At 35.0% G+C, this 24509-nt stretch overlaps 1 protein-coding gene across 3 annotated transcripts in view; it reads right to left on the bottom strand.

Moving 5' to 3' along the window:
- Positions 1–24509, bottom strand: part of LOC120878903 (CUB and sushi domain-containing protein 3-like) — a 1427768-nt gene that overhangs the window by 45360 nt on the left and 1357899 nt on the right. For all 3 annotated transcript variants that reach the window (XM_040261811.1, XM_040261812.1, XM_040261813.1), the window contains 5 exons: positions 23220–23405; positions 21183–21356; positions 18741–18923; positions 15129–15305; positions 1119–1298 (listed from right to left, as the gene is read on the bottom strand). In XM_040261811.1, coding sequence (XP_040117745.1) covers positions 1119–1298; positions 15129–15305; positions 18741–18923; positions 21183–21356; positions 23220–23405 — 900 coding nt within the window. The remainder of the gene's footprint in view (positions 1–1118; positions 1299–15128; positions 15306–18740; positions 18924–21182; positions 21357–23219; positions 23406–24509) is intronic.

Raw genomic sequence — 24509 nt, 5'->3', positions numbered from 1 at the left:
TAGGTTGGATAAGGAGATAGAGATGAAAGGAAAAAGAGGGCCATCAATTACAAAATCTAAAAATAAGGAATGATTTTATTTTGATGACTAGCAACATATATAAATAATTTTTAGAGTTATATAATACTGTCATTAACAGAATCAATAATGTATGAAATAATATGTAAAATATAAAATGTCTGTTTATATATTTTCATATACTAACTGTATATTTATCATGATCTGATTAGGAAATTATATAATCAAGAAAAGAAGACATGCATTGGAATTAATGTTAGATTATGTCAGGGAGACATTAAACTGACAATTCATAGGTATTTAGAAATGTACCTTATTGAGAAATCTCAATGATTAAAAATCAGTATTATTATAAAACAATACATATTGTCTGTCACTGAATGTATAGTATTTTACAAGTAATCAAATAATCGGTAAAAAAACTTATGGAAAGAGTTTCAGTGGAAAACTAATAGCATAAAGTAGTAAACCTATACCTGTATTGACTAAAATATTACTGCTAGATCTCATTCTTCAAAGAAATAGTTTTACCTTTTAAGAATAAGTTGAGTTCTATAATGCAGGCTGATTGTTTTCAAATTATAGGTTTTTCTCCCATTCTTGGATAACTGACCCAGGTGAAAAACCAAATTAAAGTTCTATTTCATTACAGCTATATTCTCTATTAAATACTCATTGATCCACATAAATGATGATGGTGATTATGTATCACAGAACATGATATATTTTTTTTGGCAGTGGCATGTCGGCATGTGGGGTCTTAGTTCCCTGATTAGGGATTGAACCTGTGCCTCTGCATTGGAAGAGCAGAATCTTAACCAGTAGACTGCCAGGGAAGTCCCAGAACATAATTTTGCTGTATTACAGTTCATTGTCATTACTTAGAATGAGATACAATATTTTTGTTAAAAAATTTTAAAATCTTATATGTTATTATCTATATGATTTAAAAGTAAAGACTGAAGCACTCAATTTTGGTACCAGAAAAAAAGATGAAATGATACAAAAAACACTATTTAAATTTATTTTAAATATGCATATTAATACAGAAAATATATAGTGATTATCACTAATAAATATTGACAGAATCATTATCTTACCTCTACAAGTTGGCATGACTCCACTCCATGTGCCATTAGTTGTACAAGTCCTGATTCTTGAACCATTTAATTCCATTGTATAGCCTGGCTGGCACATGTAAGAAACATTCTGTCCAACCACATAATCATCTCCATATCTCAGTCCATTGGCTGGTATACCTGGGTCTCCACAACTGATTACTATCAATATGGATTGGAAAAGCAGATGGTTAATGTGACATGTTTTTAATGGAGAGGAATAGTAAGCATATGGCATAATTAATATAAAAGTAGGTAAAATTAGTTATATGTTCATTTTAAGATAAAACATAAGCATATTTAAACCACACACTATCTATTCCTAATTATGACCATTTACTTATTACAGATTCTATACATATGGTCCAGAAATGTTCATTTAGACTCTTAAAATGTTAATATGCTAATATATTGTAGGAAACTCTGATGTGGTGACCACTTTTAATCTGAATTAAATAATCATAAAGAAGCCATGGTATCAGATCAAGATTTCTAACAGAATATTTTAAATTTATACTCCTATGTATAGTTACTGAAATCTCTAAATTATGAGGCTTGCTGGACTGAGACCTTATTTTCTGCACAGTATCACTCAACTGGATATTACAATAGTTTTTAATTAAATGAAGTCAGGTACAAAAATAATAATTTCATTGAATAAGTGAAAGAATGAATAAACTATAAAATGTGAATTTATCACATACTGGGTAAGATACACAATTTGTAAGCACAATGAAAAAATGAAAATGTCAGGGACAGAGAAATCAATTTCCCATTTCCACCATCTCATCGTCATGCCAAGTGATAGAACAACCCCAAGGAAATTGCAACCTCCACTCTGGAACATGCCTGCTTCCTGAATTAGGAGTTAGTAAGAGGCCTATGTCAAGTGCTTGCTATATCTTCCTTGTTATTGCCAGTCTAGGAAAGGGTAAACCATTGCCCTGCTCTGCTCTAAGACTCCATGAATACATACAACTTCAACTAGCCCCACCCATACCTGCACCCAGAGCCCCATGAAAGGATGGAGAACAAGGTACAATGTGAGCATCCCTCTGGTGATACATGATGGACAGGCTGGGCACAGGGTATCAGAGGCTCAGAGTAGGGGTGGGAGTAGGAAGGGCAGGAAAGGCACCAGGTGGTAGGAAGCTAAAGGCCTATAACATAACCTAGGAAGACAGAGAGGCAGGGAGGCAAACTGCACATGAGCAGAGCAGTGGCTCAGTGGTAAAGAATTTGCTTGCTAAGCAGGAGACATGGGTTTGATTCCTGGGTTAGGAAGATCCCCTGGAGAGGGAAATGGCAACCCACTGCAATATTCTTGCCTGGAGAATCCTGTGGACAGAGGAGCCTGATCAGCTAAGTCCAGGAGGTCGTAAAGAATCAGACACAAATTAGCAATTTAACAATAACAACAAAATTTCCAAACCCTTAGCACATGCTCCATTGTCCCAGTGGACTTCAATTATAAAACACAAATTCAAAGATTAAACCATTAAGAATTTGAGACAGCGATCATCGAGTATTAAACCCCAACCACAGGAAACTTTAGAGGATGAAGTTCTGTCAGTAATGCTGGACCATAAATATTGCTCGAATTACATTTAAAATTTCTCATTTATGATGGTTTTTCCAGTAGTCATGTATGGATGTGAGAGCTGGACCATGAAGAGCTGAGTACCAAAGAACTGAGGCTTTTGAACTGTGGTATTGGAGAAGACTCTTGAGAGTCCCTTGGACTGCAAGGAGATCCAAACAGTCCATCCTAAAGGAGATCAGTCCTGAGTGTTCATTGAAGCTGAAACTCTAATACTTCGGTCACCTGATGCAAAGAACTGACTCATTTGAAAACACCCTAATGTTGGCAAAGAATGAAGGCAAGAGGAAAAGGGGACAACAGAGGATGACATTGTTGGACGGCATCACTGACTCAATGGACGTGAGTCTGAGTAAAAGTTGGTGATGGACAGGGAGGCCTGGCATGCTGCAGTCCACGGTGTTGCAAAGAGTCTGACACGACTGAGCGACTGAACTGAACTGATGATGCCATATAAGAACTTTCAAAAAGACAGTAACAGCATAAGAAATTTAAGCATATTTAAGTCTAAATATGGCATTTACAAACAAAGTATGTATGTGTGTGTTCATTTATGAACGAAGCTGAATAGAGATCATATATATATATATATATGATCTCTTATATATATATAAGATCTCTTATATATATATATATAAGCTTCCCTTGTAGCTCAGTTGATAAAGAATCCGCCTGCAATGCAGGAGACCTGGGTTCAATTCCTGGGTCAGGAAGATCCCCCGGAGAAGAAAATGGCAATGAACTCCAGTATTCTTGCCTGGAGAATCCCATGGACAGAGGCACCTGGCAGGCCTCAGTCCATTGGGTCACAAGAGTTTAACACAAATTAGCGACTAAACCACCAAACTGCCATAAGCCATAAAAGCACTTGCTGTTTTGAAAACCATTATTTGAGCACACCTGGCTAAATGCATTGTTGTGGCTAAGAGAAAAAGGAAAACAGAAGGTAACACACTTCCTTTTCTGAAGACAAAATCAAGTAGCAAATCAGTCTTTCAGTATTTTTTTTTTTTGCCTTTTGAATCACTTTTTTTTTTTCATAAAAGGACAAATAATTTTACCAGGTAAATCTAGGTTATACTCTTTTATTTTCATTTTTAATAATTTCTAGTATTTTGGATGTCAAAGGTTAAAGTACAAAAATAGATTAAGACAAAGAAGACCTTAATGGCAATTAAATTCTTCTGTGTTTTATTAACTTACCATTAAAAATTATGAATGCCAAGGTTTGTTTCATATTAATCTAATCTGTTGAGCCAGGAAGTTTTAGGACCATGAATGATGATATTTAAATTACAGAACAATATTCACAACACTCCATTTGCTAATCCTCAGAACCCTCAAGTGTTTCCTGAAATCACACTCATTGATGTTTCCATCTGACTCCTAATAAGAGCTCTGTGTATAGAATGACTTTTGTTCTTTTCATTATTGATGAGGAAAATATTTTTTTAATTGTAAAACTGAGTTGGATAGAAAATCAAATCCTGCTTATTTACCAAAATGTGTCAATTATTTTTGCAGCTTTAAAATGTGTAATCGTATAAAAAAGTTTGACTTTAATTTATTTTCTTTTATTTTACTTTTTTATATTCTATATATTATGTTATTTTATATCTTTAATCTAGATTTAAAATTAAGAAGAAGAAAAAGCGAATACCAACAGATAATTATTGTTTTCTGGGCAGTACTTTAGAGACTGAATTAGAATTCTGGCAAGAAAGAACAGCTAACCCAATCGTAAGGCACATGAGCTGTGTGAGATGTAGCCACCGAAAGAGACGACAGAGGGTTTATTTCAGAGAGGCACTGAGAAAGAGTTCTGCATATCTTGGCAGCATCATGAATGGAATGCCTGATAACAACAGCTTCAGAAGGATTTGTCTGGTGGCTTCATAATGAAGCAAAGGCCAGTCAAAGAGGCAGTTTCCAACAGCAACAACCTTTGTAAATAGCACCTGCTCCACAAGTCAATTCATTCACCATCAGCTTATTTTCAGCAACAAAAAGAGGCTTTCCGTTTTTTTTTTTTTTTTTAAGGGAAAACCTTAGGATAGTGGCTCTTTAGGACTGTACCCTAAAATTCAGAGACATTAGTGCATAACAGCAGGTTGCTGTGATTTAATGCAGGAAAATCTCTTCTAAGGTCACTAGAATCCTTTATGCACACAGCATGAGTGTATGCATGTGCACTCATCCACACACTCACACCCCAATAAACCCCATGGAGACAGTTATTTTGTCTATTTCCTTTAGAATTATCTAAGCCTAGTCTAGTGTATGACTTATAAGAGATTAAATAAATACTTGTTTGAAGAGTAAATGAGTGAATGAATATGTAAGGAATGATTAACTCAGATTCTCAAAAATACATAAACTGAAAGGTTTGAATTTGGTTTTGTGGGGGCTTTTCTCATTAGTTTCTATCATGTAATTGATGCCCATTTGATATTATTTATGATACATCTAAGTATAAACCTCTACAGCCAATATAAAACATAACTGTGGTAGTTCTAGTCAATCTATGCCACTTCAAACCTACTTTCTCTTTTAGCTTCTTAAATGAGCATTATAAATCTGCATTTTTAAATAGAATATCAATATAACACAAATTATTTTTTACTCAGTATCTAATGAACATATTTGCAGGTAACACATATAGATCCATGTGACTTGTTTTTAATGACATGACATTCCCTTGCACAGATATACATGCACCCATGATTCATGTAATCAAACCCATGTGACAGTTGAGCTATCCCACCAATTTCCCACTGGCCACAAAGCAGCAATGGATATGTTTACTTGGGCATTCTAACACATGTGTTTTGCTGGGTTTCAAATCCAGAACAGAGTTCTCCTCTAGCACAGTATCTCAGTAAGGTAAGGTTTCTTCATACTAACTTTGGCACTATCGACATTCCAAACCAACCAATTTTGGCTGCTTTGTATGCATCAGGAATGTTTAACATTGACTCCACTTGCTAGATACCAATGGCACATGCCACTCACACTCACCAGCACTACTACCAAACATCCTCCGGGAAGCAAAATCACCCCTAAGTGAGAGCAACTGCACTGAAGGTTAGATCTCTTCTGGAGACAAATACTCTCTTCCAGCAACACAAGAGACAACTCTACACATGGACATCAACCAGATGGTCAATATGAAATCAGACTGATTATATTCTTTGCAGCCTAAGATGGAGAAGCTATATACAGTCAACAAAAACAAGAATGGGAGATGACTATGGCTCAGATCATGAACTCCTTATTGCAAAATTCTGACTTAAATTAAAGAAAGTAGAGAAAACCACTAGACCATTCAGGTAAAAAGTCCTAAGAGCCAAGGCATGCTGGCATAAGCCTTTTTGAAGGATGTTGCCATTATGGCCATTATCCTTACCATAGTTTGGCCTCAGGACAAAATACAGGGAGGAAACAAAGTCCCACCGAAAATTGGATTAAAGATTTACTAAGCATCATGCCCGGAGAAGGCAATGGCAAACCACTCCAGTACTCTTGCCTGGAATATCCCATGGACAGAAGAGCCTGGTAGGCTGTAGTCCATGGAGTTTCACTTTTCACTTTCATGCATTGGAGAAGGAAATGGCAACCCACTCCAGTGTTCTTGCCTGAAGAATCCCAGGGATGGTGGAGCCTGGTGGGCTGCCATCTGTCGGTCGCACAGAGTCGGACATGACTGAAGTGACTTAGTAGCAAGCATGATGCCAGCACAGCAAGCCCCTCGCAGCAGGAAGCATCCACAAGCCTCTTACCCATCAGAGGACAGATAGAATGAAATCACAAACACAGAAAACTAACCAAACTGATCACAAATCATAGCTTTGTCTAACTCAATGAAATTAAGAGCCATGCCGTGTAGGGCCATCCAAGATGGATGGGTCATGGGGGAGAGTTCTGACAAATAGTGGTCCACTGGAGAAGGAAATGGCAAACCACTTCAGTATTCTTGCCTTGAGAACCCCATGAACAGTATAAAAAGGCAAGAGATATGACACCGAAAGATGATCTCCCCAGGTTGGTAAGTGCCAAGTATGCTACGGGAGAAGAGTGGAGAAATAACTCCAGAAAGAATGAAGAGATGGAGCCAAAGTGAAAACATTGCCCAGTTGTGGATGTGACTGGTGATGGAAGTACAGTCCAAAGCCATAAAGAACAATATTGCATAGGAACCTGGAATGTTAGGTCCGTGAATCAAAGTAAATTGGAAGTGGTCAAACGGGAGATGGCAAGAGTGAACGATGACATTTTAGGATTCAGTGAACTAAAATGGACCAGAATGGGCAAATTTAATTCAGATGAGTATTAAATCTACTATAATGGCAAGAATCCCTTAGAAGAAATGGAGTAGCCCTCCTAGTCAATAAAACTGTCTGAAATGCAGTACTTGTGTGCCATCTCAAAAATGACAGAATGATCTCTGTTCCAAGGCAAACCATTCAATATCACAGTAATCCAAGTCTATGCTCCAACCACTACTGACAAAGAAGCTGAAGCTGAACAGTTCTGATATGACATAAAAGACCTTATAGAATGAACATCAAAAAAAGATGTCCTTTTCATCAGAGGGGACAGGAATGCAAATTTCAGTTCAGTTCAGTAGCTCAGTCATATCTGACTCTTTGAGAACCCCATGGACTACAGCATGCCAAGGCTCCCTGTCTATCACCACCTCCCAGAGTTTACTCAAATTCATGTCCATTGAATCAGTTATGCCATCCAACCATCTCATCCTCAGTCATTCCCAGCATCAGGGCCTTTTCAAATGAGTCAGTTCTTCGCATCAGGTGGCCAAAGTATTGGAGTTTCAGCTTCAACATCAGTCACTCCAATGAATATTCAGGACTGATTTCATTTAGGATGGAATGGTTGGATCTCCTTGTAGTCCAAGGGACTCTCAAGAGTCTTCTCCAACACCACAGTTCAAAAGTATCAGTTCTTCTCCCTCAGCTTTCTTCATAGTCCAACTCTCACATCCATACATGAATACTGGAAAAACCATAGCCTTGACTAGATAGACCTTTGTTGGCAAAGAAATGTCTCTGCTTTGTAATACGCTGTCTAGGTTGGTCATAACTTTCCTTCCAAGGAACAAGCATCTTTTAATTTCATGGCTGAGGTCAATATCTAAAGTGATTTGCAGTTCAGTTCAGTTGCTCAGTGGTGTCCGACTCTGCAACCCCATGAATCACAGAACCCCAAGCCTCCCTGTCCATCACCAACTCCCGGAGTTCATTCAAACTCACGTCCACTGAGTCGGTGATGCCATCCAGCCATCTCATCCTCTGTCATTCCCTTTTCCTCCTGCCCCTAATCCCTCCCAGCATCAGAATCTTTTCCAATGAGTCAACACTTCGCATCAGGTGGCCAAAGTACTGGAGTTTCAGCTTTAGCATTAGTCCTTCCAAAGAACACCCAGGGCTGATCTCGTTCAGAATGGACTGGATGGATCTCCTTGCAGTCCCAGGGACTCTCAAGAGTCTTCTCCAACACCACAGTTCAAAAGCATCAATTCTTCAGTGCTCAGCTTTCTTCACAGTCCAACTCTCACATCCATACATGACCACTGGAAAAACCATAGCCTGGACTAGACGGATCTTTGTTGGCAAAGGAATGTCTCTGCTTTTCAATATGCTATCTAGGTTGGTCATAATTTCCTTCCAAGGAGCAAGCGTCTTTTACTTTCATGGCTGCAGTCAGCATCTGCAGTGATTTTGGAGACCCCTCCCCCCGCAAAAAAAAGTCTGACACTGTTTCCACTATTTCCCCATCTATTTCTCATGAAGAGATGAGACCAGATGCCATGATCTTCGTTTTCTGAATGTTGAGCTTGAAGCCAACTTTTTCACTCTCCTCTTTCACTTTCATCAGGAGGCTTTTTAGTTCCTCTTCACTTTCTGCCATAAGGGTGGTGTCATCTGCATATTTGAGGTTATTGATATTTCTCCTGGCAATCTTGATTCCAGCTTGTGCTTTTTCCAGTGCAGTGTTTCTCATGACGTACTCTGCATATAAGTTAAATAGGCAGGGTAACAGTATACAGCCTTGATGTACTCCTTTTCCTATTTGGAACCAGTCTGTTGTTCCATGTCCAGGTCTAACTGTTGCCTCCTGACCTGCATATAGGTTTCTCTAAAGGCAGGTCAGGTGGTCTGGTACTCCCATCTCTTTCAGAACTTTCCACAGTTTATTGTGATCCACACAGGCAAAGGCTTTGGCATAGTCAATAAAGCAGAAATCGATGTTTTTCTGGAACTCTCTTGCTTTTTCCATGATCCACCGGATGTTGGCAATTTGATCTCTGGTTCCTCTGCCTTTTCTAAAACCAGCTTGAACATCTGGAAGTTCACAGTTCACATATTGCTGAAGCCTGGCTTGGAGAATTTTGAGCATTACTTTACTAGCGTGTGAGGTGAGTGCAATTGTGCGGTAGTTTGAGCATTCTTTGGCATTGCCTTTCTTTGGGATTGGAAAGAAAACTGACCTTTTCCAGTCCTGGGGCCACTGCTGAATTTTCCAAATTTGCTGGCATATTGAGTGCAGCACTTTCACAGCATCATCTTTCAGGATTTGAAATAGCTCAACTGGAATTTCATCACCTCCACTAGCTTTGTTTGTAGTGATGCTTCATAAGGTCCACTTGACTTCACATTCCAGGATGTCTGGCTCTAAGTGAGTGATCACACCATCGTGGTTATCTGGGTCTTGAAGCTCTTTTTATTTATTTATTTATTCATTTTTTATTTTACTTTACAATTCTGTATTGGTTTTGCCATACATTGACATGAATTGTACATTTATTCTGTGTGTTGTTGCCACCTCTTCTTAATATCTTCTGCTTCTGTTAGTTCCATACCATTTCTGTCCTTTATCGAGCCCATCTTTGCATGAAATGTTCCCTGGTGTCTCTAATTTTCTTGTAGAGATCTCTAGTCTTTCCCATTCTATTTTTTCCCCTCTATTTCTTTGCACTGATCACTGAGGAAGGCTTTCTTATCTCTCCTTGCTATTCTTTGGAACTCTGCATTCAAATGGGTATATATATTTTTTTCTCCTTTGCTTTTGGCTTCTCTTCTTTTCACAGCTATTTGTAAGGCCTCTTCAGACAGCCATTTTGCTTTTTTGCATTGTAGGAAAAGTAGGAAGTTAAGAGATACTTGGAGTAACAGGCAAGTTTGGCTTTGGAGTACAAAATGAAGCAGTGCAAAGGCTAAGAGTTTTGCCAAGAGAATGCACTGGTCACAGCAAACACTCACTTCCAAAAACACAAATGCTAACTAATGGTAAACACTGAATGACATATTTTTATTTATGCATAAAAATAACAATTTGAATGAAAATGATAAAAGAAAAGTTTTGTTTTGCTTAGGTGGGTTTTCCAAAAATTCAAATCAGGAATGTGGTTTAGAAATTTAGTCCAATACTTTAATTTTTTTTCATACCTAGTTTTATTCAATTAATATTGATATCCTTGTATATAGATACTATTTAAAAATGCCCACAAAAGACAATTACATTAAATCAAACTTTATGAAAAATATATTTTATTTGAACTTACAGTTTCCTTTATTTCTAAGAAATTTAAAAATTCATTCAATGGGAAATTTTCTCCTTTATGTGGTAGAAATAATTGCTCATTGGTGAGCTCTGTCAGTAGTTGTTGTTTAGTCACTAATTCATGTCTGACTTTGTGACTCAATGGAATGTAGCATGCCAGGATTCCCTGTCCTTCACTATCACCCGGAGTTTGCTCAAACTCATGGACACTGAGGTGGTGATGCCATCCATTTCCTCCTCTGTCACCCCCAGGATTGACTGGTATGATCTCCTTGCTGTCCAAGGGACTGTCAAGAGTCTTCTGTAGCACCACAATTCAGATGCACCAATTCTTCGGCACTCAGCCATATTTATGGTCCAACTCTCATATATGTACATGATTACTGTAAAACCAAAGCTTTGTCTAGATGGACCTTTGTCAGCAAAGCAATATGCCAGGTTTTTTAATGCATTATCTATGTTTATCATAGGTTTTTTCCCAAGAAGGAAGCGTCTTTTACTTTTGTGGCTGCAGCCAAAATCCACAGTGATTTTGTAGCCCAAGTATATAAAATCTGTTACCATTTCCACATTTTCCCCATCTATTTGCCATGAAGTATTGGGACTGATGCCATGATTTTAGTTTATTGAATGTTGAGTTTTAAACCAGCTTTGTCACTCTCCTCTTTCACCCTCATCAAGAGGCTCTTTAGTTCCTCTTTGCTTTCTGCAATAAGAGCGGTATCATCTGCATATCTGAGGTTGTTGTTATTTCTCCCAGAATCGTGATTCCAGCATGTGAGTCATCCAGCCCAGCATTTTACATGATGTACTCAGCATATAATTTAAATAAGTTGGGTGACAATTTGAAGCCTTGATGTACTCCTTTCCCAATATGGAACCAGTCAGTTGTTCCATATCCAGTTCTAACTGTTGCTTCTTGACCTGCAACCAGGTTTCTCAGAACAGAGGTAAGGTGGTCTGATATTCCTAACTCTTTAAAATTTTTCCACAATTTGTTAAGATTCACACAGACAAAGTTAGTGGTTGGTAAGTCAATTAAATGGTTTGGTGCCTCAGTTTCCTGACCTATGCATGTGAGTCTAGGCCACAATCTCTTCCAGCTCTAAAGTTATACTATTCTATCAGTCATATGTTTATATCAACTTCCATTGCAAATTAACAAGAAAGACTCTGAAACTCTGGTTCTAAGCAATGGATCACTGTGTATTAACATTTTCAGTATCTTAAATTCTTTAATTATAAAAGTTTAATCTGTTATTATTTTCACTGAAACTTCTGTGTTCTTTTTGGAAGGATAATTTTAGTTCTGCCTTTCATTTGGGTTGCTACTAGGTTTTAGCAGTTTTTTTTTTTTTTTTTTTTGCCTAAATCAAAAGAGATTTGAAGAAGTAAATCAACAATTAAAATTCTCAGTTTTCAGTTTAACAGCAATATATCATTTAAAAGTGAATGCTTGAAATGCATTACTGAACATAATACTTCTCCTTAAAGGACTTACACAAAAAAAGAGTTTATATTTTGATATGTTATTTCCTACCAGTCTGTCTTGGTTGAGTGTCTTTAACTTGGTTAAAAATTTCCTAAGGAAAACAAAGACGATTCAGGAAAAAATTTAATGCAATATCAGACTTAAGAATTAGGATGTGTTTGTTTGTTTATCTTTACTAAAATTGGCAAACACTTTAGATAAACACAGGTATTTACCCATGAATAAGTGAAATTGTTACTCAACATGAAAGAATGTGTTACTCAGCAGATTTCCTTTATTCTGAATGTATTCATTATTTCATTCTTTTTCATAAGGTATACTGAAAACACTTTCCCTGATGACTCAGCAGGTGGGTAAAGAATTTGCCTGCAATGCAGTAGACACAGGAGACTCGGGTTCCATTTCTGGGTTGGGATGATCCCCTGGAGGAGGACGTGGCAACCCACTGTTATGTATAAAATTACAAGCCCTTTCTATGAGTATTTTAAGATGGAGTGGAATGGTAAGTCATATGTACTAATAGTTTAAAAAAAAAGCTCATATGAGATATATGAGTCAGTCAATAACTATTTACTAAATTTACATATCATGGGCTAGAGGGTCAACGAGATAAAACAATCCTGATTCCTATTGCCCTTTGAGGTTTATTGTTTAGTGGTATACGTAATTGCCATAGAAGAGTTAAACAGCATAGAGCGAGATCAGTTTTAGCCAAAGGGATATGAGGAAAAAGTGCCCTAGCAGGGTTTTTCCTGAATGTGCCATCTGAGCTAATATTTCAAGGACACTGGGTAAGTTTTAAAGGCTCAGGTAAGGTGGTATAGTATGAAAACTACAAAGCCTATTTGTCCAGGGGATCTTTCTGGCCCAGGGATTGAACTTATCTCACGTGCACTGCAAGCAGATTCTTTACCATCTGAGACACCAGGGAAGCCCTATAGTATGAAAAGAGTAAAGCATATTTTTTAATTGTTAAATTGTTCACTTTTACAAAAATGAAATATTTTCAAAAAAGTGGGAGACCTACTTTCCTTCAAGATGGAAAAACAAGGAAATTGTTTTAAAACAACTCCTCAACCTTACTCCCCCTCAAAAAAAAAAGTACAGCTTTCATCAGGCAGCAAAGCACAGTAAACCTTGAGTGACAGGAAACAAATGAGATGAGTGCTATGACTGTCTCATCTTACTGCCCAAAGATATTTTTTCAGCAGGCACAGGAAGAAGGAGCCCATGCAAAGCCAAGTGGATTCCCTGAGTTTTAAAGATGGATTGGACAGAAAAGGACAAAGTAGAATTTTATGATATGGAGTACAAGAGAGGACACACATTCACAGACATCTTTGGAGGCCTAGGAGAAAACCTGATTAAGCCGAGAGCAAACTGTTCAAAGGGAAATAAAGAACTACTCCCAAAGATGAGATATAACAGTATCTAGTACTGACACAAGGCCAGGAATATTACTTATTACTGACTCAAATCAATAACTGGAAAATATTTTGCTACTGCAGATTTGGCTGATTGTTCTATTAGTGCTTATTTCAACAACCTCTGAGCTGTAGTTTGTCCTTCATTTTCAAGAGACAAAATAATCACACAGTATCTCAACAGCCTTGCCATCACACACAGTTTTCAAGCAAGATAATAACTATTAATACAACCAACTTTCTCCAGAATCACAAATACGACATGGCATTAATTTGATGGCATCACTTTGATGGCATCCTCCTGTGAATAGATTTTTTTCAGTCATTTATTCAGAAAGTACAAATACTCACAAAGGACCTAAAGGAAAAAAAAAAGTGGCAGGGGATGGATCATTGACCCACACACAGTACAAAGTATATCTTATATATTTCTGGAAATTACTAGATCAGCCAAGAGTGGATCCATTACTGACACCGTCAAGAACTATTGACCTTATCACCAACATCTTTTTGAATCCTGGAAGCAGTATGCTCCTCATTTACAAATTTTACTTATGCCCATTTATTTTGATATTCACAAACTATTTTTAATGAAGGCCTCTATTTCAAAAGTATAATCTGTTCAAATTTCAATACATAAGAAACTCCATTAGTGTCCTGAGACCTACTTCATTCAAAGATTTTGGCAACTTCTCATAACTCCTTGAGTGAGTCTCTGAACAGACATAAAATAGCTCTTCTTTCAAAAATGTCATGATTTATATGATGCTGCTGCAGTTCCTCTTAATTAATATAAGCAGTCATGATTTTCCAATGGACAGATTATTGTTTGTTAAGTAAATTCTATTTTTTCCATAGGTAAGCATTAATTTATATATAGGAATTTTAAGTACATTAAAAAATCCATCAAGTGGGTAATTTCTTTATGATGCTGAATCACTAGAATGCCATAAGTTTTTTACATCTGAAGAGGGCGAATCTGCCACTAAGACTTTCCTAAACAGTGGTGCTGCTGCTGCTAAGTCTCTTCAGTCGTGTCCGACTCTGTGCCACCCCGTAGATGGCAGCCCACCAGGCTCCCCTGTCCCTTGGATTCTCAAGGACCCTGGAGTGGGTTGCCATTTCCTTCTCCAATGCATGAAAGTGAAAAGTGAAAGTGAAGTCGCTCAGTCGTGTCCGACTCTTAGTGACGCCACGGACTGCAGCCTACCAGGCTCCTCTGTCCATGGGATTTTCCAGGCAAGAGTGAGTACTGGAGTGGGTTGCCATTGCCTTCTCCCTAAACAGTGCAAGAACCCATAAATAATCAGTCTGCTTTTTAAAAAACTAAGTTAAGAATTAATGTGTATGAGATTGGCAAAATAAAATTTCATTCTATTTTTAGTCTTGAATGTTATATATTTAGTCTTGATTATAGGGGATAATTCATCTCTATTTTTAATATACTGTAAGATTATATTTAATAACACTGATATTCTGCAATCCCTCTTTTCTCTGCCTATATAATACCTTGGAAGCTGAATCTTAAACTCACTAGTATACACGCAACCATTACACCACTATCATTTTTAGGGGAAAGTGAAAGAGCGGCTTAGTCATGTCTGACTCTTTGTGACCCTATGGACTAGAGCCCACTAGGCTCCTCTGTCCATGGAATTCTTCAGGCAAGAATACTGGAGTGAGTTGTCATTCCCTTCTCCTTGGGTTCTTCCCAACCCAGGGATTGAACCCAGGTCTCCTGCATTGCAGGCAGATTCCTTACAGTCTGAACCATCTATAAATATTCAAACTCTTGCCTGGTTTGATTAATTATAATACAAAACACAGATATACATGTTTATACAACTACTTTTCATACATCTAGTGATATTTCAAAATATTGAAAAGAAACTTACTTGTACAGTTAGGCAAAGTTCCCGACCACGTTCCATTGGCTGTGCACTGCCTAACTGAAGGTCCAGAAAGAACATATCCCTCCACGCAGGAATAAATGACTGAACTAGAAAACGTTGTGCCATCAATCCGAAAGACTTTTCCATTGGCTGTTGTCCCAGGGTTACCACACTGTACAGCTATAAAACAAAATGGTCAAGAGTATACATAAGAATAGTGCATTCAGGAATCCTCTCACAAACAGTTAAGGAATAATTGATTGTTTCAAATTGTCCAAAGAATCTATAAAAGTCCTCTAAGCATTGAAATCTGTTTTATGAGGAGTTAAAATTCAAGATGAATTTATATTGATTTTATTAGTTTACTTACTGGGATACAAATCATAGAATAGCTATTTTTTATGATTTTTGTTAGTTATTTTTGTAAAAACTTCGCACGTAATTACTTGAGTATTGCTTTTGGGTAATACAAAATCTTTCAAAGAAAGATTTTAAGAGTCTCTGCCTAAAAAGCTACTCATGTAAAATTGGAAGATATGTAATGAGAAGCAACAAAGATTTACTACAATTATATTTGTTAGAAAACATATAAAATATACACTTAAATATTATAAGCATCATGTTTGTTTTTATATAACTGGTTTGCATGAAAACTTTATAATCTCTATTTCTGGACCAAAGTCTACAAAAATAAACTGAATAAAACAAAGTAGGAATGACTTTCATTAAGTTTTCAATACATCCTAAATAGGAATCACAAACATAAATGCCTTATATGATTATTCCATATTATGTTTAACTACTTGCCATCAATGGCATAAGTGAATGTTTTATATATTAAAAAAGAAGCCTATGTCAGTCGCAATATCTAATTTTGTTGCAGTATAAGAAAACTTCCTAAAACTTTACAAATTTTAAGGCTATTTGTATGAATATGAAGTATAATTATACATTTTAAGGGAAGTCACTCAGTCATGTCTGACTCTTTGCAATCCCATGGACTGTAGCCCACCAGTCTCCTCCATCCGTGGAATTTTCTAGGCAAGAGTACTGGAGTGGGTTGCCATTTCCTTCTCCAGGGGATCTTCCCAACCCAGGGATCAAACCAGAGTCTCCCGCATTTTGGGCAGACGCTTTACCATCTGAGCCATCAGGGAATCCCAACATCTTAAGTACTTAATTTTGTCTGTCATTTGTAGTGGTGCTGTAGGTTTGTGGGTAGACAGGAAACAAACAGTTTGCAAATAATAATTAGGGCATCTTTCATAAAGGTTAGTAATGGGATACTTTTCCATTCTGTGTGTATTCAGGATCTACTAACCAATCTCCTGCTGATAAACATGAAATTCAATTTAGTTTAGTTTTGCTAACATTTTGGGTTATAATATATTCTAGCTTATATATACAACTATGTACATTGATCCTATTTTTAAGATAAATTTCTAAAACTGGAATTTCTAGATAATTTTAGGTTCTGAAAAATATTTTAAGTATATACAGAGTTATCCAAATTATCAGAACACTATATAACAATACACATTTGTATCAATGGTGATTCACACAACCCCTCCAATATCATGTTCCATCATTTTTAAAAACCTTGTCAGTTCATCAAAGAATGTTACACTTTTTAAATCTGTACATTTTTATTTAAGATATTTTATATTCATTTGATATTTTATTTAATCTTTAATAGATATTTAATATTTAATAGATAGTTAATCTATTGCATTCTCAGAAAGGTTTTCAATTACTAAAGTAATACAGCACTACAAAACATCTGGAATAAAGAGAACAAAAATATTACAAATTTTACCTCTCTGTAATATTGTCATTTTTATTATATTGACTTTTATTTTTTTCTCTCAAGTGACTATCATTTCCTATGATTTGAATAGAGTGCATACTTTTGAATCTTATTTTTCAATTAAGCTTTGTATGATACATTTTCTCATATTGCTTCATGGCTCATTCTAATATTTTCACTATCACATTATGTAAATATACAATTGCCTATGTGATATTTTTTCTAGTGTTGTCAGATTGGTTCCTGGTTTTGGTAGTTAGAGTGTTTGAAATAAAAATAATGCATCTTTATGATTGTGTGTTCTCTTCAATATTTTTATTTTCTTTAGGAAGAAAATTCTCAAAAATGGAGTTAATAGATCAAAGCTAACAATATATATGTATTTTATCTAACTAATCTAAAATGTAATAAAAAGGCTCTAGAAATGCTTTGAAGTTCTAGTTTTGCTGAACATACACTACAATTTCATATTAAAACAGATGAAAAATGATGCTTTGATATTTAACCATAATTTTCTGATTAGTACTTATGTAGAATTTCTTCTATAACTGCGAATTTTTTGCTCTTTTGTATTTTCTGTTTATTTCTTCTTTCTATTCATTTACTAGAATCTGTTTTACCAAGTGATTTGCATGAGCTCCATTTTATGAGAAAAGTATTAATTCTGTTATATTTGCTACAACTCCTACTTCTGTTTTATCTATAATGTATATATGAACAAAACAAGGTTAGCACTGGGTTGCATTTCATCTACAAATATTTTGCAGTACAGCTGAACAAAAGGCTGACTTAGCTATCACCCACATAATGTGCAACATCATTATAAAGACTTTGCCTTTGGTAAATAAGCTTGAGAAATGAAGTGAAGACAGCATACTTAGTGTCTTTTGCTCAACAACTTTGTTCTCCAACCTATAACAGAAACTGATTTGTAATTCTCTCTTACCATTATTAAATTCAGTCCAGTTAAAAAGGGATGAATGCCTTTCCTAAAGTATAGATATAGTTTTAAACATAATAAAAAGTTTCTGAAATATAGTCAATTAAAAAACTGTTAAGAAGGTTCCACTGGGAATTATTTTTTGTTTATAAAACCAATACATTTGGTACAACATCAAGCAAGTTTCATAAATACTTTTGCAAGTTTAGCTTTTGCCCTAAAATAATCTCAAAAAAGAGCAATTTAAATTATAAGGACAATTTCCCTGCAACATTTCCTTTTTAGTCAATATTGTAAAGATTTAATCACATTAACTCTGAATCAATCAGAACAATTCTGTGCTGTGCTGTGCTTTGTCACTGAATTCTGACTGACTCTTTGAGACCCCATGGACTATAGCCAACCAGGTTCCTCTGATCTGGTTATTAGCAATACCCATAAAGGAAAAACATCATGTATACTTAGACATCTTTCTATATTTTACCATTTCTACAAACCTGAGAACTAAAACATATTGTGAGGTAATGTGCTGATGTAACAAAAACCTAATTTTTTCCTAGTGCTGTCAACAATACAGAGCACTGTGATGGGGGGAAGATATCTTCTTAGCTTTTCCAATCCTGATATCTGCTGTGATGTGAATAATGTTTGTATATAAATGACACTTGAGACATACTTGAGACTAAATTAATAATTATTACCTGTCATATTTCTTAAGTATTAGTAAAACTGGAATACTACTACTTTTATTCCATGGTTGAAGACAGAGAGTACTGGAAGGAGTAATTTCACTTAGCAGCACACATTTGAATTTGATCCACATCAAATTCCAGCACTCTTGATGTTCTTAGTTTCAATTTGACTTTACCTTTGCATTCTGGCTGCCTTCCAGTCCAACTGCCATTCGGTAAACATGTTCTTTCTTCTGAACCATGAAGGATATAACCAGTCTCACAGGCAAAGCGTACAGAACTCTTGGTTCGGAAATCGCTTTCCTGTCTAGAACCGTGACCAGGAGTGCCTGGATCCCCACATGTACCAGTAGCATCACCTGCAATTCAGTACAGTTCAAATTAATTTAATTCAATAAACATTTACTAAATTCATGATTTAGTCCATCAATCCTGTGGGCATTTTTTTGTTGTTGTTCATGTTGTGCTTTAATATGGTAAGTTGACTGGGTAAAATCATAATTCATATTTTCCATTTGACTCCAGTCATAGGAAAAAGCCTAAAGGAAAAAGAAAATAGTTGTGGAACATGGTGTTATTTTCCACATTAGTGATATTTGGAAATATCTAATAAGTTGAAGACATTTCATTAGTATTTCCCAAATCTCGATCTTAACCAAGGTAATAGAAAATTCATAATTGACAATTTTGGGGCTCAAATGACAATGTGTTCATATAGTTAAAATTTAGAATGTGGAATTGGCAATTTTCATCTTTTCTTCTCTGAATTAAAATCAGTTTCTGTTAGAACTGTGATGTGTTGGAAAATGTAAATATTAAAGTATAATATTTCTAGTCTAAACTTATACCATTTAATCTTCTCTATTAATGACCATTGACCAAAGATGAAAAGATTCCATACGTTTTATACATAAAAGTACAAAAATGAAATATAAACAAAGACTAGAGACTCTGACTTAAGTTGTTAAGAAGGATTTTGCTCATGACAGGATGTTTCTCTTGACTATAGTGTTTAGGGTTTGCTCAGTCCCTTTCTCATTTCTTAAATATGTCTAATTAAAGTTGCCACAACTAGTATTCAATAAGACAGACAGAGAAAAGACAGAGAGAGACAGAGAAACAGAGAGAGGAAGTTGAATGTATAATCATTGAAAGTGTTTCTGTCTACCTAGATGCCAATTTTGACATGCTCTGTGCATCTGGAATCTTTTCTAATACTTTCTTATCATCATATGATGCAATATTAATAACCACATAAAGATTTAAGGACACTATTTCACTTTTAAATATATCTATACACACTTTATTCTACAACTAAGTAGTAGCTTTCTAATCCATCGTGAGTGTGAGTGACAGAGAAAACGCTTGTGGGTTTAAGTGTATTATCAGTTATCTGAGTGTGTAAATTAACTGATAGTTTTCATAATTTATCACTGTCCCAGGCAGTGACTTCATAGGATTTAACCATAATTACATAATAACCAAAATTAATGAACTATTTCACACCTTTTACCTCTAAAAGAAAAATAATGTGAAACAACTCCTAATAAGTCATCATATGATCTCCACAGAGATACAATAACACAAAAATAAATATGTAAATGAAAAGAATAGGCAGAAAAAAAAAGCACTAATATCTGGCAGGTAGGTAAAAATAGAATGAATAGTATCAAATAGGGTAACCTCACAGCTCTAAAACTGAAATAACAATTATTGAAGAAAAATAGTAGCTTAAAGACCTTAGATAATATTTATCAAATGCTTACTTTGTGAAAAAATTATTAAAAATAGATTTAATGTTTACATATTCTAAGAAAATGCTATTGGGATTATAGAGACACAGGAGTTTTCTGTTGCCTTAATAACAAATCAAATTATGATAGATAAACATCTCTCATAAAACTTGTTGGGTTAGTTTAATTTAAAACATTTAGAACTTTATTTTAAAATCATGCTATTAAATAATCAATTACTTAAAAAGTTCAGTTACAAAGAACTGAATTTTAACAGGAAATCATTGATATAATATTACCTTCTGGGGAAAATTATATTTTATATCTGCTAAAATGGAATTGCCAAAGCCTAAGTGATTTGCTATGCTAATGGATAAAAGCATTTCACAGAAAGTAGCATTCTAAAACCACTTATTTTCAATACAACACAGTTCAAAATTTACACCTGTAATTTTTCATATTGCATTGTAAATTCTAAATTACCTTAAGAATTCTGATAAATGTAAAAATAATGTTATAGCTCCCCTCATGATATTTTTAAAAGAGAAATGTTTTATTGTATCTCTTTAGATTGCTTTGTGTTCAGTTCAGTTGCTAAGTCCTGTCCAACTCTTTGAGACCCTATGGACTGTAGCCCATCAGCCTCCTCTGTCCATGAAATTCTCCAGGCAAGAATACTAGAGTGAGTTGCCATTTCTCTCTCCGGGGAATCTTCCTGACCCAGGGATTGAACCCGCATACCTGCATCTCCTGCACTAGCAGGTGGGTTCTTTACCACTGAGCCACCCAGGAAGCCCCGACCATAATACTACTAATAAAATAACCCCAATCATAATACTCATAATGTAATTTCCAATAAACATCATCCAATTTTCCTACTGATACCTGAACAATGAGGTTGTGATCCACTCCAATGGCCATTTAATTGGCAAGTCCTTGATGACTGGCCTAGAAGTGTACGCTTTCCTGTGCAGGAATAGTGAACAGTAGACCCAAAAGTATACTTCTCACCAGACAGGACTGCATTAGGAGGAACGCCAGGGTGTCCACAGTCAATCACTACAATACATAATTATTGGATATAAAAATTTTTTATATCTCCTATCGAACAACCTGCACCAACTTTTTTTGAAATATTAATGAATCAGAATCATCTGTTCCACTATATACATCCTCTGAAAATCAAACATTTACATGTAAGTTGAAGTTACAGGAGTTATTCTGTTAGCCCACTCACCCTGAGTATGAGTTTAACAGGAACACTGTAAGTAAGCTTAAATGACTGACTCAATATACCTGTATGTATTGGGGTGGTGGGTGTTTGTTTATATACACATGTACATGGATTGGAAGCATTCATTTGTCTAGGTAAGGATGTGAAAGATAGGGAGAGGAGTGGTATGGATTGGCTAAATAATGTTATAGGATTCCATATAGAATTCAAAATGCCCTACAGAAATTAAAAGGGAAAAACTTTGAGAGTAAAGGAGAAGGATGGAAGGTGGATCGGTGGCACATGATTCAGACTATGCATATATAGTCTAAATTCTACTCCTGACCATTAATAAATAAATCATCCTGTAAAACGAAAATACTCAGAGGCTTATCAACCAAAATACAGCTAAGCTGAGCAGAATCAGATGTTAAAACACTGAGAATTCTCTATAAGCTAGAAGTAGCTTGGGAACTTACTATGTGTTCCCTTTTATGACTAGAGTATTAAATATGATGAGTATTAAATAGCACACAGGAGATATAAACTTAATAAAACCCCTGAGTAAATAGCACACTACCAGGAAGTGCTATAGAAAATAAGGAAAAGGTAAAATGTATATGAGAGCTATGAAAATCTGAAGAAGTTCATGTTTACAGGTCCTACAAAAGATTTTTAACTTTCATGTTGTAGCCATACAAGGATAAGTGAGTTACTTGAACCATTAGACTAACTAGTCTACAAAAAGAAATCAAATACATTTTAAACAGGGATCAACAATTGACTGAATTATCTGCATAGTATATGAAATTAGATAGGCACTATATAAGTTTTTCTTTGTTCATGAATGAGTACATAAATGATGCCACAATTATTTAAAAAACTGCATGTACATAAAGTACCTCTAAATAAAACAATCATAAAATGATTTTGAAATTTAGCAATTTAGTATAACCAAAAATTATTTGCACAATGATTGTTTCTTTCCTATCATGTCCAATATTCATCAACTCTGAGAAGCAAATGTAACTGAGTCCTATCAATAAGCTGAATGCCTAGAATTCAAGTTCATTTATCTGTCTTCAGATACTTTTGATTTATTTCTGTTAAATTATTTTCTCACTATACATGTTAATTATATGCAAAACTGCTATAATTTATTTTATTTATTTCTATAGCTCCAAAAAAAATAACAAAATGTATGCATATTCCTACTACCTTAAAGACAATGTATATTAACATTTCATATATGCATGTGCCTGTATAAGATAAATATTTAAAGTCAATGAGTTTTAAGTAACACTCTAATTTTCCCAAGCATTTTGCAGCTCTGGTGGCTATTTATGTTGACTCATTTTGCTTTAAATGAAATTTGAAATAGTAGTACAAGAGAAAATAAAAATATAGTTGCCTCTCGTGGAATGGCAACATCACAGAGTATGAACTATATCTGCCTTTAATATTCTGTCTGTTGCATGAAGGTTTAAAATCAAGGAATAATAGAGAAATATTAATCATATTAATATTAATATGGATGGCACACGGGCACTGAATTGGTAGAACACAGGAAGGACACTTTCAAAACAATAAAAAAGTCCAATCAGTACACTTCCTTCTGATACACAGCTCTAAATATTTCATAAAGACAATAAATATACATGTTGGTTTCAGGGCATTTTCTCAAGGAAGAGTTCACATTATCTACTTACTGATACATTCTGGTAAAGGTTTGTCCCATTGTCCATTTGGTTGACATATCAAAACTGAAGATCCAAATAAGAAATATCCAGGATTGCAGTCATAGAATACCACAGTGCCATAGGTGAAATTCCCATGTTCTATTTTACTTTCTCTTTTGGAATTGGCTGGAATTCCAGGATCAGAACAGTTGACCACTAAGCAAATGACACATTTTTAAAATATATATTTAGGATAATATAATATATAAATTTTCATTAGAAACTTAGTTTCAAAGGTAAATTTTATCAAACAAAACAAAGATTCAAGGAAGAAAATTAACATAAAGAACTATGGATATATGGCTGAAAATATTGGAAACAGGAGAGCTTCTTTGCAAAACTATTTTAAACAACAGCAACTCTATAAATACACTGAATACAGATTTATAAAGAATGATACATAAAAAAAGAAACATACCTTTCAAGCTATGGTTATAGAAAATGGAGGAAAATGATAATTGAGTTGTATTTTATCAGACTATGAAATATATCATACTTCTTTGCAAAAAGAAAAAATACAAATGATTCTCTATGTTTCCATAGAGAGAACAATAAATAAACTCCTAACACAGGTATCATGGTAATATAAACCTCAAACATTGTTTTTCCAAAAATATGAAGATTGTCATACTGAGCAAAGTAAATCAGACAGAGAAAGATTTCGAAAATAGAAATAGAGTCACAGATGTAGAAAATGAACTTATGGTCACCAGGAGGAAGGGAGGAGATAAATTGGGAGATTAGGACTGATATATACACATCACTATATATAAACTAGATAACTAATAAGGACCTACTGTATAGTACAGGGAACTTCTACTCAATACTGTGTAATTACCTATATGGGAAAAGAATCTTAAAAAGATATATACATACATATATATATAAAACACCTGAAACTAACATAACATCGTAAATCAACTATACTCCAACAAAAATTTACAATATAACATTGTAAATTAACTATACTCCACAATATTTAAAAATGTGAAAAAATAAACTGAGAAGATTAGTTCTATTAATTATGAAGCCAACTATAAGTAAAAATGAGCTAAATGACTTTATATACAGCTATAGAACAGGTACCAGATAACACAGTTAGTTAAGCAACTGAAATAACATTTACCTGTTTTATAACTTCTAAAAGAGTTAACAAATAAGATAAAGCATTAGTAATGAGATGACATCAATATTAAATATTTGTTTTATTAATTTTCTACTGTTTTGCCCAAATTGTTTCAAATATTACCATTTGTGTTT

Source organism: Oryx dammah, unplaced genomic scaffold, assembly GCF_014754425.2.
Source record: "Oryx dammah isolate SB20612 unplaced genomic scaffold, SCBI_Odam_1.1 HiC_scaffold_19, whole genome shotgun sequence".
Lineage (NCBI taxonomy): Eukaryota > Metazoa > Chordata > Mammalia > Artiodactyla > Bovidae > Oryx > Oryx dammah.
Note: the sequence above shows the minus strand (reverse complement) of the source record. Positions and strands in the feature narration are given on the sequence as shown.